The following is a 15670-nucleotide window of genomic DNA, read 5'->3' on the forward strand; positions in this document are numbered from 1 at the left end:
CATGTCACAGTGTGTAGCTGTGTGTTTCACTGTGGTCACAAGTTCAAACGCTTTTACAGCCGTCACCATCACATACAGATGTAACAGGTTATAACAGTGGCACATGTGGTCAGCCTCACACGCTGTGATGTAGATGATTACTGATCTGTGTGCAAAACCACGAGTCACGGAGCTGTGAGCTTTGTTTGCACGAATCCTGGAAGTGTTTTTAAAAGTAACACAGCTCCTAAAACTGAAGTGTCATTTTAACACAAAGTTCATGTAACGCACTCGTTAATTATTTAAGGGAATTTATAACTTATAGCTAGTTTTTCACAGCCCGCTCTGACCAGTGGAAATACATGATAAATGTGTGAAGTTACAGAAAAGGTAACTGGACGGACCGTCCTTTAATTCTAGATATACATTTATACACAATTTAGTTCATTCCCCGTGGACCCAGTTATAGAGGAAAAACAGGAACTTTCTTGTCTTTAATTCTTTATCTGTTAGGTAATTATTATCTTTATCAAAAGGAAAAGCCTTCACCAGGCCAATGCTGGCCCCCGGGCCTTATGTTTGACACCCCTGGTCTGGGCTAAGGGTTTTCTGAAACCAGCTCACCGCTGTACACAACCGCCCCCTAATTCTTGGTTTAAAACCCTTTTTCTCTTACGTTTTCCTCTCCCACAGGAAGCTCGATAATAAGTGAATCAGGCGTGTCAGAGCTGCCTTTTGTTATCATGACCACAATAACCTGATGGTGTTCACCATTTAGCAGGACAGGAAATGGAAAAATAAAGCAGGATTTTATATATAAAGCTACAAGCGTTCAGCGTTTGAGAGCTTCTGAAACTGCAGAGATTGATGCCAACGTATGTTTCTTTATTATTTCTGTCCTGTCTGTTTGTATTCAGGCTCAGGTTTTACAGTGATGAGCTCCAGTGCTGAAGCGTCAGTGTTGCTGAAAGACGAGAGAAGAGGGACGAGCGGAGAGGCAGGAGTGTTGGGATATGGTAGAAAGAAGGACAACAGCCATATGTTGTGTGTGTGAGACCAAAGCAAGGTCAAGAGCAACGGATGTGGATTCAAGTTGGTATAGATGGGAGTGAAGTGAAGCTGTGGTGATGTTGAAGAAAGAGTATGTGAGTAGTGTTGATGGGTATGAAGAGAGTGTCAAACTGAAAGCAGACAGAAAGGAAACAGTTTTCTACAGGAGATCAGTGCAAAGTGCAGCCTGATCCTACTGACTCAGACTGATGTGCTGGGAGCAGCTGAACGAGACAGAGTCCACCATTCATACGCTCCTTCACGGGGACAACACAGGCGGCACTGCAGGCTAGAAGCTCTGATGTTTGCGGTGCAGAGGCCTGGGGGAACTGCAGGCCTGCACAGGATTTTCCCCCTTTCTTATCTTGTGTTGTCTGAGTCTCTCCTTGCACGCTGACATGTGTGTGTTTGGATTTGGTCACCTATCCAGCCTCCCACACAGACGACACAACCATGTAGTTCCAGCAGACACAGGACAGCGAGTCAGTTTCTTCGCTGGTTTATTGGGATCCTTGGAAATGTGACTAAATAGTTTGTGTAAACGGGCTCCTTTCATCAGAGGAGTTTGTCCCCTTTCCTAAATTTCAAATTCACTCACCGTTTAGTTTAGCCGCCGAAACAACCAGAGGGCAAGATATACAACGATGCTCCGTTAGCACTGTGGCCTGGACGAGTGCAGGCAGCATTATCTCTGTGTGCGGTGATGTGGAAGATGGTGACTCACAGTCTTTGCAGGGGACAGGGACTCAGGTGCTTTATAGTGAGCAGAGGTTCTAAACCTGCTGCAGCTTCTGCAAGCGCAGCTTCATTTTCTATCGACTGACGCATCAGATTCTGGCTATATAACAGTTCTATCATTAGTCTGCCAACACAGCCCAGCTCCATGTGACGTTACATAGCAGTGTGAACCACGACAACCAAAAAGATTTATTCATAACACACGAGAAAAGACCCAGGGAAACCAGATCAACGAGGAAAATGACAAAAAATAACAAGAAAACCCTGAAAACCATATATTTTACACCCGAGCCTCAACCAAGCGACTCACGGACCTATCCCGCTCCGTGACCCAGGGGTTGGGGGCCGCTGATGTAGAAGTATTCCCTCCATCACCCGACTGTGTCCTCAGTCCGCAGCACCCATCCACACCATGTGAGCAATACCGCTTTGCCTCTGAGTCACCTGACATAATCGCTGACTCAGCAAACCCTCCCACAGGTTGGTACCTGTCAGCCGCCTTAACCCAACCTGACTGATCTCCTGTTTCACCTCCAGTGTCCACCATGTGCTCCAGGGATTATCATCTCCACCTTATGACCACATGCAGCTGCTTCAACAATGGAGGCACAGAACAGGGTCCACTCTGACCCACGGACACCAGAGATGGTGTCGATGTTCTGCTGCATGTGGGAACTGAACATCTTATGGACCAGGGCCTCTCCTTTCTTTCTTTCTTCTACTCTCACTGTACATCTGACTCAGAGTAAGAATCTAAGCAGATTCTTACTCTGGATGGCATTACCTCGGCCTCCAGTAACGCTGTGAGGAACCTTGGAGTCATGTTTGACCAGGACATGTCCTTCAACGCACATATTAAACAAATATGTAAGACTGCTTTCTTTCATTTGTGCAACATCTCTAAAGTTAGAAATATCCTGTCTCAGAGTGACGCTGAAAAACTAGTTCATGCATTTATTACTTCCAGGCTGGACGACTGTAATTCATTATTTTCAGGATGTCCTAAAAACTCCCTGAAAAGCCTTCAGCTGATCCAAAATGCTGCAGCAAGAGTGCTGACAGGGACTAGAAAGAGAGAGCATATTTCTCCTGTTTTGGCTTCCTGTTAAATCCAGAATTCAAAATCCTGCTCCTCACATACAAGGTCTTAAATAATCAGGCCCCATCTTATCTTAATGACCTTGTAGTACCATATCACCCTATTAGAGCACTTCGCTCTCGCTCTGCAGGCCTACTTGTTGTTCCTAGAGTATTTAAAAGTAGAATGGGAGGCAGAGCCTTCAGTTTTCAGGCCCCTCTTCTGTGGAACCAGCTTCCAGTTTGGATTCAGGAGACAGACACTATCTCTACTTTTAAGATTAGGCTTCAAACTTTCCTTTTTGCTAAAGCATATAGTTAGGGCTGGACCAGGTGACCCTGAATCCTCCCTTAGTTATGCTGCAATAGACATAGGCTGCTGGGGGATTCCCATGATGCACTGGGTGTTTCTTCTTCACACACCAGTGTTACTTCAGGGTCTTTACCTTACAAAAGGCTCTGGTTTCTATTCAGAGAAATATCCGAGGGACCACGAGTAGCAGCTGCTGTGTTTGGGGTCATATGGTCCTCTGAGAGCTTAAGATGAGCTTGAGGAGGAAAAGACGACAAGGATTTAAATCCATCAATTTAAATTCCAAACTGAACGGTGAGAAGTGAAACTGAAATTATTCGAGAGCTGAATTTTTAAAGGATAAAATGCAATTTCAATTTAGTGATGATCATTTTCAAGCCATGAATTCAAATTCAAATCTAACTTATTCAAATTCAGTTTCAGATTTCTGCCCATAGAATGACGCTGCTTGCAGGTCTGAATGTGTCAGGCCTGTCCAGTGGCACCCTCTGCCTGCTAACCCATCTCCTCATAGCTTTACCACAGCAGCCACGACATGCAGCCACTAATGAAACCATGAGAAAACCGATCAGCCTGAGAGGCATGCACACAAACTCTGTCTCGGGACTTCCTGTCAGATCACCTTTTCTTGTGCCTTACACTCACCTGTGATGTCCTGCAGCAACACGTGCACAGAAACATCTGTTTCACACACACGGGGAATCGCTCTGACACGTTCTCCATCTTTAGACTGTTTGTGTCCGTAACTGTAAATAAGTCACTGCTTTTGTTTTCAGTCGATTTCAAACGACAGCAAAAATGTTTTACCAGGAAAAGTGATCACACAGCAGTGACCCCAGGTGGGGGAGGACGTGTACAGGCTGGAACAGACTCTGCACAGAGACGTGATTAGCTCTTCCTGCCACCTGCTGCCTTTGACCGAGTGAAAGAAACGGTTGAACAAAGCTGCCAGTGTGTGCTGAGACGCACCGAACACGTTACAGCAAAGAGGACCAAACTGACCCAGAACATCTGTGTTTCTATTCGTTTGGACCTGCAGGCTGGAACAGACTGCAGCGTCGGCGTTCATGTGAAGCTCGGGCTGCAGAGATCGATGGCGTGATAAACAGTCCTGACGCAGACTGTGCGGGATCCTACTTCCTACCACGGACGTCATTAAAACTAATGTGCTCGTGTCAGTGGTGAGGCCCAGCTGTTCCTCCGTGCACAGCAGTGCAAACAGTTATCACAGCATCGTGTTGCTGCAGAAGAAAAGGTCTGAACCCTCAGCAGCATCTCACACGCTGCAGTCTGCTGCTCCTTAGAGCGTCTGTGGTGAGGTCATCGCCCCCCTCTGGGTTGGGGTCAGATTTACTCGTTACCATGGATACTGCAGCTTCCAGGCTTACTTCCTACAACCCAGACTAACATTTATACTCAACATATCACAGCCGTTACCTTTGGGAACCTCCTGAACACGTATCATGTAAATGCATCGTCCTTCTGCTTGTTACAAAATAAAACAAACTCTCTTTGACCCGTTTAATGGAAGTCATCATCTATTTGTTGCTCACATTCATTTCTGTGCTTCGTCCTCCAACAGTAGAAGACTGAAGCATCATCATCATCGATGGCTGTACAGAGGGGACCGCGCCCTGTGGCATCTGTCAGCTGCAACAGCAAACAGCTGCACTGCCCACGTCTCGAACATTAACTGAGAAATCTTTTCAATAAATACTTCAAACTTTCAACAAACAGAAATTTCTTTAAACCATCTTGTAAAAAAACAAACGCATTGTCCGCTCGGCGCCAACGCTAAGCTCGCTGCTCCGTCTGCGCTGTAGTTTCTGGGTCAGAGTCAGAATCAGAGTCCGTCTCGTCGTCTTTTTTCGGAGGCTCTGTGGCGTCCCGGCCGACTGCTACCACCCCCTTCCTCTGAGGCAGGACTGTGAAGAAGGCCTCCTGCCAGCTGCCTTTCTCCAGATACGCCAGGATGATCTCGAACACTGCAGGAGAGAGCGCCGTTCAGACCACAGAGGCAGCAGCTGAGGCTCCTCCCCGCTCCGCGGGCTAAAGCAGGGAGGAGCCACAATACAGGAAACATAATCCTTTAAATATCTGCACATTAAACTTGAGTAAGAGCAGCGGGTGAAGCCACTCCCACTCCTTACCGTGGTTAACAGCCAGAACCTTCCGACTGTTCATCTTGACGAAGCTGCTCAGAGGAAGCTGGGCGTGGCTGATGCCCAGCTCTGTGGCCCTTTCAAAGGTGAGTCCCTGCAAACAAAGCCCGACAGGTTAGCCAGCGCAGCCACGCCCACACGCTACAGCGGGTCTGGAGCCGAGCACACCTTGTGGTGGTTGTGGTCCACCAGGCCTCCGATGACGTACGCCCTCTGTGGATCCAGCTCCGTCAGCACGTTGGGAGAGTCGGAGGTGAGGTAGACCAGCTGCTCCTGGGACACGACCTCAGTGTAGTGCTCCGTTTTAATGTGTATGTCCTGCACAGCACACAGCATCCAACCAATCAATGTGACAAACTGCTGGCATTGAACACAGCATCTTCAGCGTGGTCATCGTCAGCTCGGAGCGGCTCATGGACCCAATCATCAAGCTTTTTATTCTGGACTGTAATTTGTATTACTTCATGTTTATTCTAACGTTTCAAATTCATGTTTCCTGGGTCATGAGTTTTGGTATCTAGAATAAAATCCATGCATCGTCACAGCCCTCCATCTCATGTCAAGTTTAAATGTTAGTCAGAGGGGTCCAACTCCAGCCTCGAGTGTCCTGCAGGTGTAAATGACCTCCTCAGCATGAGAAATGAACTCATGTGAGTCAGGTGTGCTGACCCAGGGTGAGATCTAAAACCTGCAGGCCCCTCGAGGCCTGGAGCTCCCTGCTCTGAAGCAGGGCCTCATGTTAATCGTGTGCAGATGGAGCTGATATAAAGTGATGAGGGCAGACGCTGACTCCTGAGCATCCTGTGGGTGTGAACTACAGGTGACGCCACCGTTTCATGAACTTAATAAACTGGAAATCAGACATAACGTTGTGCAGGTTCCAGACCTCTGTTGGACGTGTGACTGCTCACCTTCCAGTTCACCCAGCCTTTGTCCTTCTCGTCCATGCTCTGTCTCAGCTGTCCTCCTAGGCTTGTCAGGTAAAACTGGACACGTGAGAAGGAGTTAGAAGATGTTTGACGCCACATGAAAAACTGTTATTACTGCCTGTTACTCTTCTTATTTTATATTCGACCCAAAGCCAGTGGAGACGGTTTGGGATGGAGACCAACAAGTGCTCAGCATCTCATCATGGAGCTCATCCAGAGGATGCAAAGCATGTCGCAGCGACATCCACATCCAGATGTTGGCTCAGCTGTGGTCAGAAGTCTTGACCAGGAAGGGTTGTTAGTGTGTAAACATGAGCACATGTGCTACCTGACGCCACGTGGCTGCAGCGTCCTCAGTGCCGTCTGTGTTCTTATTGCTCGAGGAAAGTTTCTGCACTGTAAGTATTTTCAGCTCTGCACAGTTAGGACAGTATTTTATAAGCTAGGCTAGGACAGCGTGTGGTTGGTAAACAGGGAGGTAACCACTAACAGCTCAAAGACGTGTCAGAATCTCACCACCCTCTAAACACGCCACAGATCCACCCGTGAACTTCATGCTGTGCATGTGAAACTGAAGCCAGGTCAGTGTGGGGGTTGGTCCTCACGTGCAGATACAAGCACGAGCTCGTGTCCTTCACACGAGTCCACGGGCTGCTCCGAGCAACTGAGAACGTCATCACAAAAACAAACGCAGTAACATCGTTATCATCGTCACGTGCTCGGCACCAACCTGCACTGGATGCGAGGCCCGTCTGTTCTCTGCGTAGCACCTCTGGATCTGTTTGTGAAGTTTGCGCACGTCCTGAAGAAACAGACAGTGTGTTGGGAACTCTGGGAGCACAGTCGCAGCGCCTACACCTCTGACCCGGTTACCTTAATCAGCATGAGGCTGTCGAAGCTGCAGTCCACCACCAGCCTCAGAGAGCTGGGCGTGGCCTCTCTGCGCGCACGTTTGCGGGCGCTCTGGACCTCCCCGCCCTCCTGGTGATTCTGCCTCTGCAGGCGACGCTGCTGCTTCCTCTCCTTTCGCCTCTGCCTGCCATGAAAGCGAGGATGATGTTCAGCACGTGTGTGGGCTTGGTCTGCATGGACTGAACACTGGGTCCACTGTGGGAAGCTCAAACCTCCACATCAGGACAGAGTGGGTCAGAGCCGATGGTCACTGAGCCAGTCTGTGTTTTACCTGATAACTAATTCATTACTGGATCATTGGTGCCATTATTAACTATACTGATTTAGAGGGGAGGATATTTGGACTGGAGGAAGGATGGAGAGAAATGTGACATAAAGGTGTCCTGCAGCAGCATCCTTTTGTTTGACAGTCTCACACACACCGAAGGACGCGAGGTGTGTGAGACAAAGGTCAGCACGAGCTTTCAATCTCACGCCTGTTTGTGCGCATGCACATTCATCTCACAGTGGATCACAGTGTAACAGCTCAGCAGGCCCGTGGAGGCCGTTGTTCTGGCAAAACGTCCTACTGTAAGTAGTTTATGCACATTTCTGCTGTCACACAGTAATTCCAGCACAAATGTAAGTAGGTATGACAGTTTGCCACTTAACTGTGCCCATCAGAGTGTGCTTGTAGCTCACATTCATAAAGCCAGGACGGTTTGCCTCTTCATTTTACCCGTTAAAGTGTGCTTGTAGCTCACATTCATAAAGCCAGGACGGTTTGCCTCTTCATTTTACCCGTTAAAGTGTGCTTGTAGGTCACATTCACAAAGGTAGCATGGTTTGGCACGTAATTTCACCTGTCAGAGTATTTTTCTAGGTGATATTAACAAAGGTAAGATGACGTGCCACTGAATTCTTACTGTAAAATGATGCTTCTAGCTCACATTCACAAAGGTAGGACGCTCTGGCAATTATTTTTACCCGTCAGAGTATGTTTGTAGCTTATATTCACAAAGGTAGGTTCGCCACTGAATTTCATGTTGTGCGCATGCGTAGAAACAACGGGTAGGATGGATTCCCAGAACACCGTGACTTCTCTGCGTGTTTCGCGCCACAGCTTACTTCCGCTGCTCGCGCTCGTCCTCCCACTTCTGCTGCTTCAGCAGTTTCTTCCTCTGCCTCTTGGACAGAACCGGGTCTTCCGGGTCTCCGGGACTGCTCACAGCCTTCTCGCTTTGGTCTTCCTCCGCCGAAGCTGGCTTTCCCGTGGTGTCGTCAGCCGTCTGTGAACACACCGCTGTGGTCATGTCTGCGCTGCTGGCGTGCAGGAGCCGCGTTGGCGGCATTTAAATGACTTTGTAATGTGGGCTAAAACGGGTCAGTTAGCCTGGCACCGACGAACAGACGAACGAGCGGCTCACCTCGAGTCCACGCTTTGTTTGGCGCATTTGTGACGTTTTTTATGCGCGTCACAAGCTCGCGTTAAGATGCAGTGCTGCCCTCTACCGGCCGTACTAACAAAGTGAAGCAGATTTCATAAAACCGACACAGATACATTTACTTTCACTCTGGTTTCATGGAAACATCGCTGCTTTCATCAGTAACAGCATCTGATCACAATTTGTACTTTTATTTTTACCAAAACGTGTTGTTTGGTTTTACTGCCTTCAGAGAGACAGACCCATTAATCTGATTTTACTGCACATCCATAAATGTCCTCCGCTCTCAGGACGGGAACATTATTCTACAGTTATGTCCTGTAACAACAAGGAAGCTTTAGAAACGTTAGTATTTGTAATAGTTTTCATGTCTTTAATTATTCCACGTCTCGCTTTCCCCTTTAGCATCCACTAATCAACGTAAACATCTTATCTTTGCAAACATAGCATTTAAACACGTGAAACATAACTGTGACACTGTTAGTTGTTATAAACTGAGTCAGTCAGAGTTTTCCTGTTTATTCAGTTTTCACAGTAAAAGTGAACCTGACACTGTAGCTGTGCAAACAGCTACAGTCATCCTCGTTGTTTTTGCACATTTATCGTTTCATCCACGGGTCCTCTTTATTCCCACGCTCCCGTCTGTCCACCACCTTCATCTACCTTCAACATTTACTGTGCGCAGCAGAGACTCTGCTCTGAGGCAGCAGAGACTCTGCTCTGAGGCAGCAGAGACTCTGCTCTGAGGCAGCAGAGTCCCTGCTGTGCAGAAATGCTTTCACACTTATAGAAAACATTTCCTACTTTATGCAAAAGTTTAAAAAAAGAAAGACAAATCATGCACAACCAGAAACATGACACGAACCAAATCTGATCAAATCCCCAGGAGAAGACAGCAACACTGTAGCATCGGGACCATGGAGCTCTAAGAAACAGCAGTGTCCACTCTTAAGACTGAATGAACTCAGAGGTGGTTTATCCTCCACAAATACACAAACACAGACGTCGTGTTTGTGAGGCACGAGAGGAAACTGTTCGACTCTTTTTCTGATAACAGTGCAGCAGCAAAGCTGAGAGTCAGGTACAAAAGTATAAAATATTATCAGCTTGGGTAGAAACGTATGTTTGATGCTTCTGCTGTATATCTGTAACAGGACACTAAACACGTCACAGTAAAACAGTCAGCAGAAAAACCCTCAGCAAAGCTCCAGCTCTGTAACCTGTCATGTTTCCAACAGAAGAAAACGGACTGTCCAGCAGACCCACTGCACAAACTCCAACGTGCAACCACAAACAGCAACCTCAGTTTGAACATAACGTCTCATAACTTCATGTCACGCACATCTGCAAAGTTCAGGAAGTGTAACAGCTGGACAAGAGTAACTATTCATCGATTTCACAACCTCACAGTTTGGTTTCTACACATGATTCGGCTCATTCAGCTCCTGTGTGAGTGTGTCCACACCGTCCAGCTTACAGCTCGGCCCTGTGGGGACACAAAGAAACACACGTCAGAGTCTTAAGCACACGTCAACAGTTTTGTACATTTGTCGCACAGCTTTCCTCCTATTCTGTAGAACAGCGAGTGCCTTTCCACCGCACACTATCTGTTTACGTTAAAAACGTTAGTGAGCGCTCCAGTATGTGGGTCAGACCCTGGAGGGGAACTCCAAATGTCCCCTCACTGTACCGCTCAGCCGTCAGAGCCACGTGAACCTCACCCTGCTGCTCCTATAAAAAGAGCCTGAGCCTGCAGGATGTGCCAGCCCGGCTGCTGATACCCAGCAGCAGCTGAAGCTTTTCCATCCTCACATGAATGCCTGCCTGACCTTTCACTCTGGCTGCACACACACAGCTGATCCAACCACATCTCTGCTGTGATATCGCATTTTACAGGATATCTATCAGTGTTAGTTAGCTGCAGCTGCTTTACAGTCACTCCACATCTCTTCTTCTTCTGTTAGATATGATGCACAGCATCCTGTTAGATCACTGACTTCATGCATTAAGTGAAACGTGTGGTGTCAGCATCATTTTTAGGAAATGCAAACATTCATTAAAGCGTGAAACAGTCCCCATATTGTTTTCTGATTTATAGTTTTTATTCTTATTTTCTTTTCCTCAGGCTGGCAATGAGACGCCCTCGTTGTTCTGCGAGCACAGACAGGTGAGAACAGTGTGGGTCACGATGGTGTGCAGAAACATGTTTGATAACTCATCCATAAAATCAGCTGCAGTAACTACATGTGATGTGCTGTGAGCCTCTGTCTCCTCCTTTTGTTGTCACCATGTTTTCAGAACTACTGCACGGATCATTTCACTGACTTACTGTCTCCATAGTTTGCAGTTTGCAGCTTTTAGGCTACATTATATTTCAGTGTATCCTATAAATAAATGGTTCCTCTGAGATTAGTTATGTAAAACTCTCCACTGCGCCCTCAGACATGCTTCGGTAAAAGGGAAGCAGTCAGATACTCACCTGTCCAGACGACCTGCCGTTCATCGGTGCTCCACCATGAAGCTCATAGTCGTCCCGTCAAATGAGGGGGGGGCGATGATCCGGGGCCCCTGCTGGGAGCTGATGCTGATGACAGGCTGCTTGATGCTAGAGAAGCCCTGCTGTGGCCTGTTAGCAGCAGCCTGAACACCTGAGGCTACCTGGGAAGACTTTCCGGTGGACATGTAGAAAGGACTCTCCACGTGCATGCCCTCGGTCTGCTGCGAGGAGCTTTTATCGCTGCTGTCCACCTCTGCCTGCACCGACATCTGCGACTGTAGCAGCGCCCTGGCAGGTATCACTGACGGCGTCGGCACGAGACCCGGGTAGATCATGTACGTGTGGCCGTAAATGCCAGAACTGAGGGCTAAAGGTGAGATGGGCATGGGCACAGGTGTCATGGGAGGCTGTGGCATAGGCACATCCACATATTGACCCGTTTCTGGATCAAAGAGACGCTTGGTGGCAGGCTGCACTGGTGTGTCTACCAGGTAGTAGTTGCCAGTGCTGGGATCCAGCAGCATTTTCCTCTGGGTGGCCTGGAACGGGTCCAGGGTGGGAGCCGGGGTGATTGCTGGAGAGAAGCAGTAGACCTGTGGCTGATTGGCGGGCATCCCGAGTGGCAGAGAGTGGTAGATAGTAGCTGAGGGGATCTCTGGTGAGTAACTAGCTGTGTGCTCCTCGTGCCCTCTGAGCCCAGGTTCCAGGTGTCCTGAAGGTGTGGCTGGATGTGACCGGGTGAACGTGTAGACGGACGCTTTATCAGGTGGCTGTTTGCCTTTGCTGGGCTGAGACTTGACTGGAATAGCGAGGTAGTTCTCACTGTCAGTTGAAAACTCGTGTGCAAACCCGTCGGCCTCCTTCACGTCGGCGTCTTCGTTCCCAGCTGACCGTCTCTCACAGATGCTGAATGATGCGGGTGGTTTGGGGACGAAGGTTTTGGTGCTGAAAGGTGTTTGTGTGACGGTGTTCGGTTGGGATGTCTTTGAAGTTCTGGAGGCCTTGACACTGCTGGGGGCTTGCACTGACTTAGGCCTGTCATCACAGCCCACTGATGTGGGGCGGGGTTTGAGTGGGTCTTTCTGCTCCTGCTTCAGCAGGCTGTCACCTGCTCGTCCTGCTGGGGGCTTGTCTGCGCTGGACTGGGAGTTTCCTCTGGCAGACTTGTCTGCGCTGGGCGTCCATGCAGTCTCCTCTCCGTGTCCTGGATGCTCCTCACACGCTATCAGTGAAAGCAGGTGGCTGTCTGTCAGCGGCCGAGCCTCGTTCTTCCTCTTCCACTCGTTCTTTTCAAATACATAGAGCTGCTCCATGGTTTTCACGGCAGCCTGCAGTTTTTGCAGAGCCGCCTGGTTTGGCACCTGTGACTCGGGCTTTTTATCAGTGATGTCCGATACTTTTTCTTGCCTCTTTGTAGATATTCTGCTTTCACTTCGGTCGGTGTTTCCCTGCGAGGCATTATTTGAGGGGCCCAGAGATGCGCTCCCTGTTGCCCTTGATGCGTTTTTGACGCCCTCTGGAGACGATCTGTCCACGTCAGGTGACTCCTGTTTAGCCCCGTGAAGGTTTCCACATTGTTTTCCGTTACTGCTCGTGTTCACAGACTGGCACTTGATCACTATAGGCGACACAGTATTGAAGCTTTGATTGGGCACTTGCTTGTTTTGCTCTGGATGTCTGTCAGCGGAGGCGCTGTGGGCTTTATTCTCGTTGTTATCCAAAGAAACGAAGTGATACGAACTTTTAACCAGCTTACGCACGTCTCTCACTTGGTAAATGGGAGTCTGCAGCTTCCCCTTATTGTCTCGAATGTCTCGGACCATGAAATGTGGAACTTTATCTGAAAAGTCACCCTTCAAAGCTGTAGCAAGCGCGTGGGATTTGGCGTGATCTGTTCGGATGATGTTGCAGCCTAAATTAGGAGCGCGCAGTTTGGAGACGGCGCACGGCTCGGTGCTATCGTCTTTGACGCGCCTCAAGTTAATTTGAAGTTCTGGAGATTTGGATGTGGTCGCAGAGTCTGCGACAGAGCGTACTTTGGCTCCACGTCCGTGTCCACACGTAGAATAATTCCTGCTCTGCTGCGTGGCTTCGCCTTCGTTCGGCAGCATTTGGATATTTGGCACAAATAAATGAGCCATTTTCTTCAGTTTGCTGCTGCCCGCCGAGTACAGACTCCCCTCGGCCAGCGTGTCCTCTGGTGTTTGATCGTTTTCAGGATCCTTTTGAAATTCTAGCTCGTCATCCTTCCAGCATCTGAACGCGCTATTTTGGCTGCGATGCAGCGTGCTTCTGGATGAGTCCACTGCGCCTTTTTTAGTATCAACTCCAGTTTGTTGCTTCCGAGAGTCGCTCTTGGCATCCGCTATGTCCCCTAACTCATTCACGCGCATTATGCTGTAGTCCGAGCTGCTGTCGGAAAGCTTGGAGTTGTGCTTCGCTCTGACGTCGTCGCTTTCCTGGCGCAGAAAGCTGGGAGAGGGCGTCTGCTGCGGCTCGCTTATTTCGCCTCTCTCCATCTTGCGCTCCTGCTCGAACTGCATTTTCTTAGAAATGACATTTTTGATGAGACTCGAAGCAAACACGGCCTTCTTGTGCGTGTCTTCCATGGTTTTAGAGGGCGGCTTGCCGCCCCCCCTGCTCTGGCTTGCGTTGGTAACTTCATCCGTGGAACGTGATCCTGCAAAGTTAGTGCGTGGTTCTCCCGCAGGAATTCCCGATTTAACGTTGCAACGAAAATTCAGCGTCTCTGTCAGCCTTATGACGCCGCTGTGGCCCTGACCAAATTTCCCCATCAGCTCTATTTTCTTTGTAGATGACGCTGCGCTGTGGGGAGGTAATGTCTCGCTGGCGGGCGCTTTGATGATGCCCTTATAACCCCTTTTGTCTATGCTCTTGGCGATTTGAAACGAGGCCGCTGAGCTTTGATGAGACACAAGACTTTGGTCCACATTCATGTTACCATATTTCAGGTCCACAAACGTGGACCACCTGTTTATCCCCACGGCATGCTCTGATGCAGAGGACTCGCTGGAGGTGCTGAAATGAATGGCATCAAAGTAAGGATACGCCAGGCTCTTGAAGGCTCTGGCTGTCAGAGTGCGCACCTCCTTATCAGCGTCGTCCAGCTCGCTGACAGCACTGGACGTGCCGCTTGAATATTCGGGGACTTCTTTCCCCCTTAATTTGCCGCCAAAGTGTACGCGCCTGGGCGCTGCTACCAAACACTTCGCCGTGTCACACAAGGTCTCTGCCTTCCCATCAACTCCCCTAAACACATAGCGACTCACATCTCCGGAGCGCCTGGCATGATAGAGAATCTTTTCCTGTTCTTGGATGTTGCTGGGGTCATTTATAGCTCGAGAGGTGGTTCTGATTGACAGGTGAATCTGTCCGCCACTGTTGCCACTGCAGCGTTGCTGCTCGGGCTTTGACACACTCTCATCTGAGCTGGTGAATTTGGCCGCTTCGCGCGGATCACTTTCCAGCAGAGTGCTGACTGTTGCTGCTGCGCCCTGAGAGCCAGGCTGGCGGCCGTGCCCCCTCGCGCCCGCCGCGCCCCCGGCATCAAAAGAAGCGTAATCGGCAAATGAGTAAACCCGGTTGTCTTCTTCAACGTCCCAGCTCGTGGAAGAGCCCACTCCGAGTTCGTAGTCCTCCTCGTGGTCAGAAAGTTCAGAGAGCTGGATCTCGTGCGTGGTAATATAATGGGATTCGTCCTCCGTGGCGCACGGAATGCAGTCATCAGAAAGCACCAAACTTATACCATCGTCCACTTCATAATCATCCTGCTCACTTGTCTCCCCGAGATAATTATCACTAGCGCGCAAATCCACGTCCGGCTGCAGGCTTGCGCTGCTTTCCGTGTTGGACACCTCGTGCTGCTCGTGGAAACGCTCCGACTTTGCGTTTGCACAAAAAGGAATCGGTGGCGGTGACGGGTCAGCGTGCTGGTGCTTAACACCATCTCCATGTTTCCCAACTGTGCCATTCTCTGTCTTAGTGTCGCCCTCGGGTTTGCGTCCCGTTGCGCACGGAGCTCCAGCTCCGCTGTCGGAAACAATCACAGACATTTGGTTTGTCTCACAGAAGCGTCGGTCTGTTTTCACATCCACTGAGTCCAACTCGACGTATTTCCTTTCATCGTGCTCCTCGGGACCATCTTCTGTCGGCAGATCACTCACCTGGTGACGTGTCATCGATAATTCCACACAGCGTTTCTCAGCGAAGCTCAAGTCGCAGATCTGAGCTCACATTTGGTGTCTGACAGGAGATGCAAGAGATGGAGTCGGACAAGATTCCGTCGTCCTTTATGCAGAGATAGTCTGAGTCTGACAGACAGACTCCGATGTCACCAAAGCGCTCCAGACATTCCAGCTCATCGCCACATGTAGACTGAAGCATGTAGGCTAAAAAGGAGCAGAGACATTAACCACTGTCTGGTTCTCAGTCTGTGAACCAATGCAGCCACAAAGCTGTATTTCTAATGACAGTCGAGGTCAAACCTGCTTTGAACTTCATGTTCAAGCTCTGTGGTTACAGCTCTGACTGAGGTCTTAAAAGCCTCTCAGACGGGTAGTTGTCAGTAA

At 49.2% G+C, this 15670-nt stretch overlaps 2 protein-coding genes across 2 annotated transcripts; both read right to left on the reverse strand.

Moving 5' to 3' along the window:
* Positions 1–4664: 4664 nt before the first annotated feature.
* Positions 4665–8607, reverse strand: trmt10a (tRNA methyltransferase 10A). Its single transcript, XM_085253926.1, has 7 exons — positions 8268–8607; positions 7122–7284; positions 6979–7050; positions 6231–6305; positions 5488–5637; positions 5308–5413; positions 4665–5142 (listed from the first exon to the last, which is right to left on the reverse strand). The coding sequence occupies exons 1-7, from the start codon at positions 8489–8491 to the stop codon at positions 4952–4954; spliced, it is 981 nt and encodes a 326-aa protein (XP_085110052.1). The 5' UTR covers positions 8492–8607; the 3' UTR covers positions 4665–4951.
* Positions 8608–8833: 226 nt separating this feature from the next.
* On the reverse strand, positions 8834–15513 carry lg3h4orf54 (linkage group 3 C4orf54 homolog). Its single transcript, XM_085253706.1, has 2 exons — positions 11064–15513; positions 8834–10070 (listed from the first exon to the last, which is right to left on the reverse strand). The coding sequence occupies exon 1, from the start codon at positions 15278–15280 to the stop codon at positions 11084–11086; it is 4197 nt and encodes a 1398-aa protein (XP_085109832.1). The 5' UTR covers positions 15281–15513; the 3' UTR covers positions 8834–10070; positions 11064–11083.
* Positions 15514–15670: the final 157 nt, after the last annotated feature.

This window comes from Mchenga conophoros, linkage group LG3, assembly GCF_057382185.1.
Source record: "Mchenga conophoros isolate Kocher_MC1m ecotype Shallow Benthic linkage group LG3, M_conophoros_male_GT1.1, whole genome shotgun sequence".
Lineage (NCBI taxonomy): Eukaryota > Metazoa > Chordata > Actinopteri > Cichliformes > Cichlidae > Mchenga > Mchenga conophoros.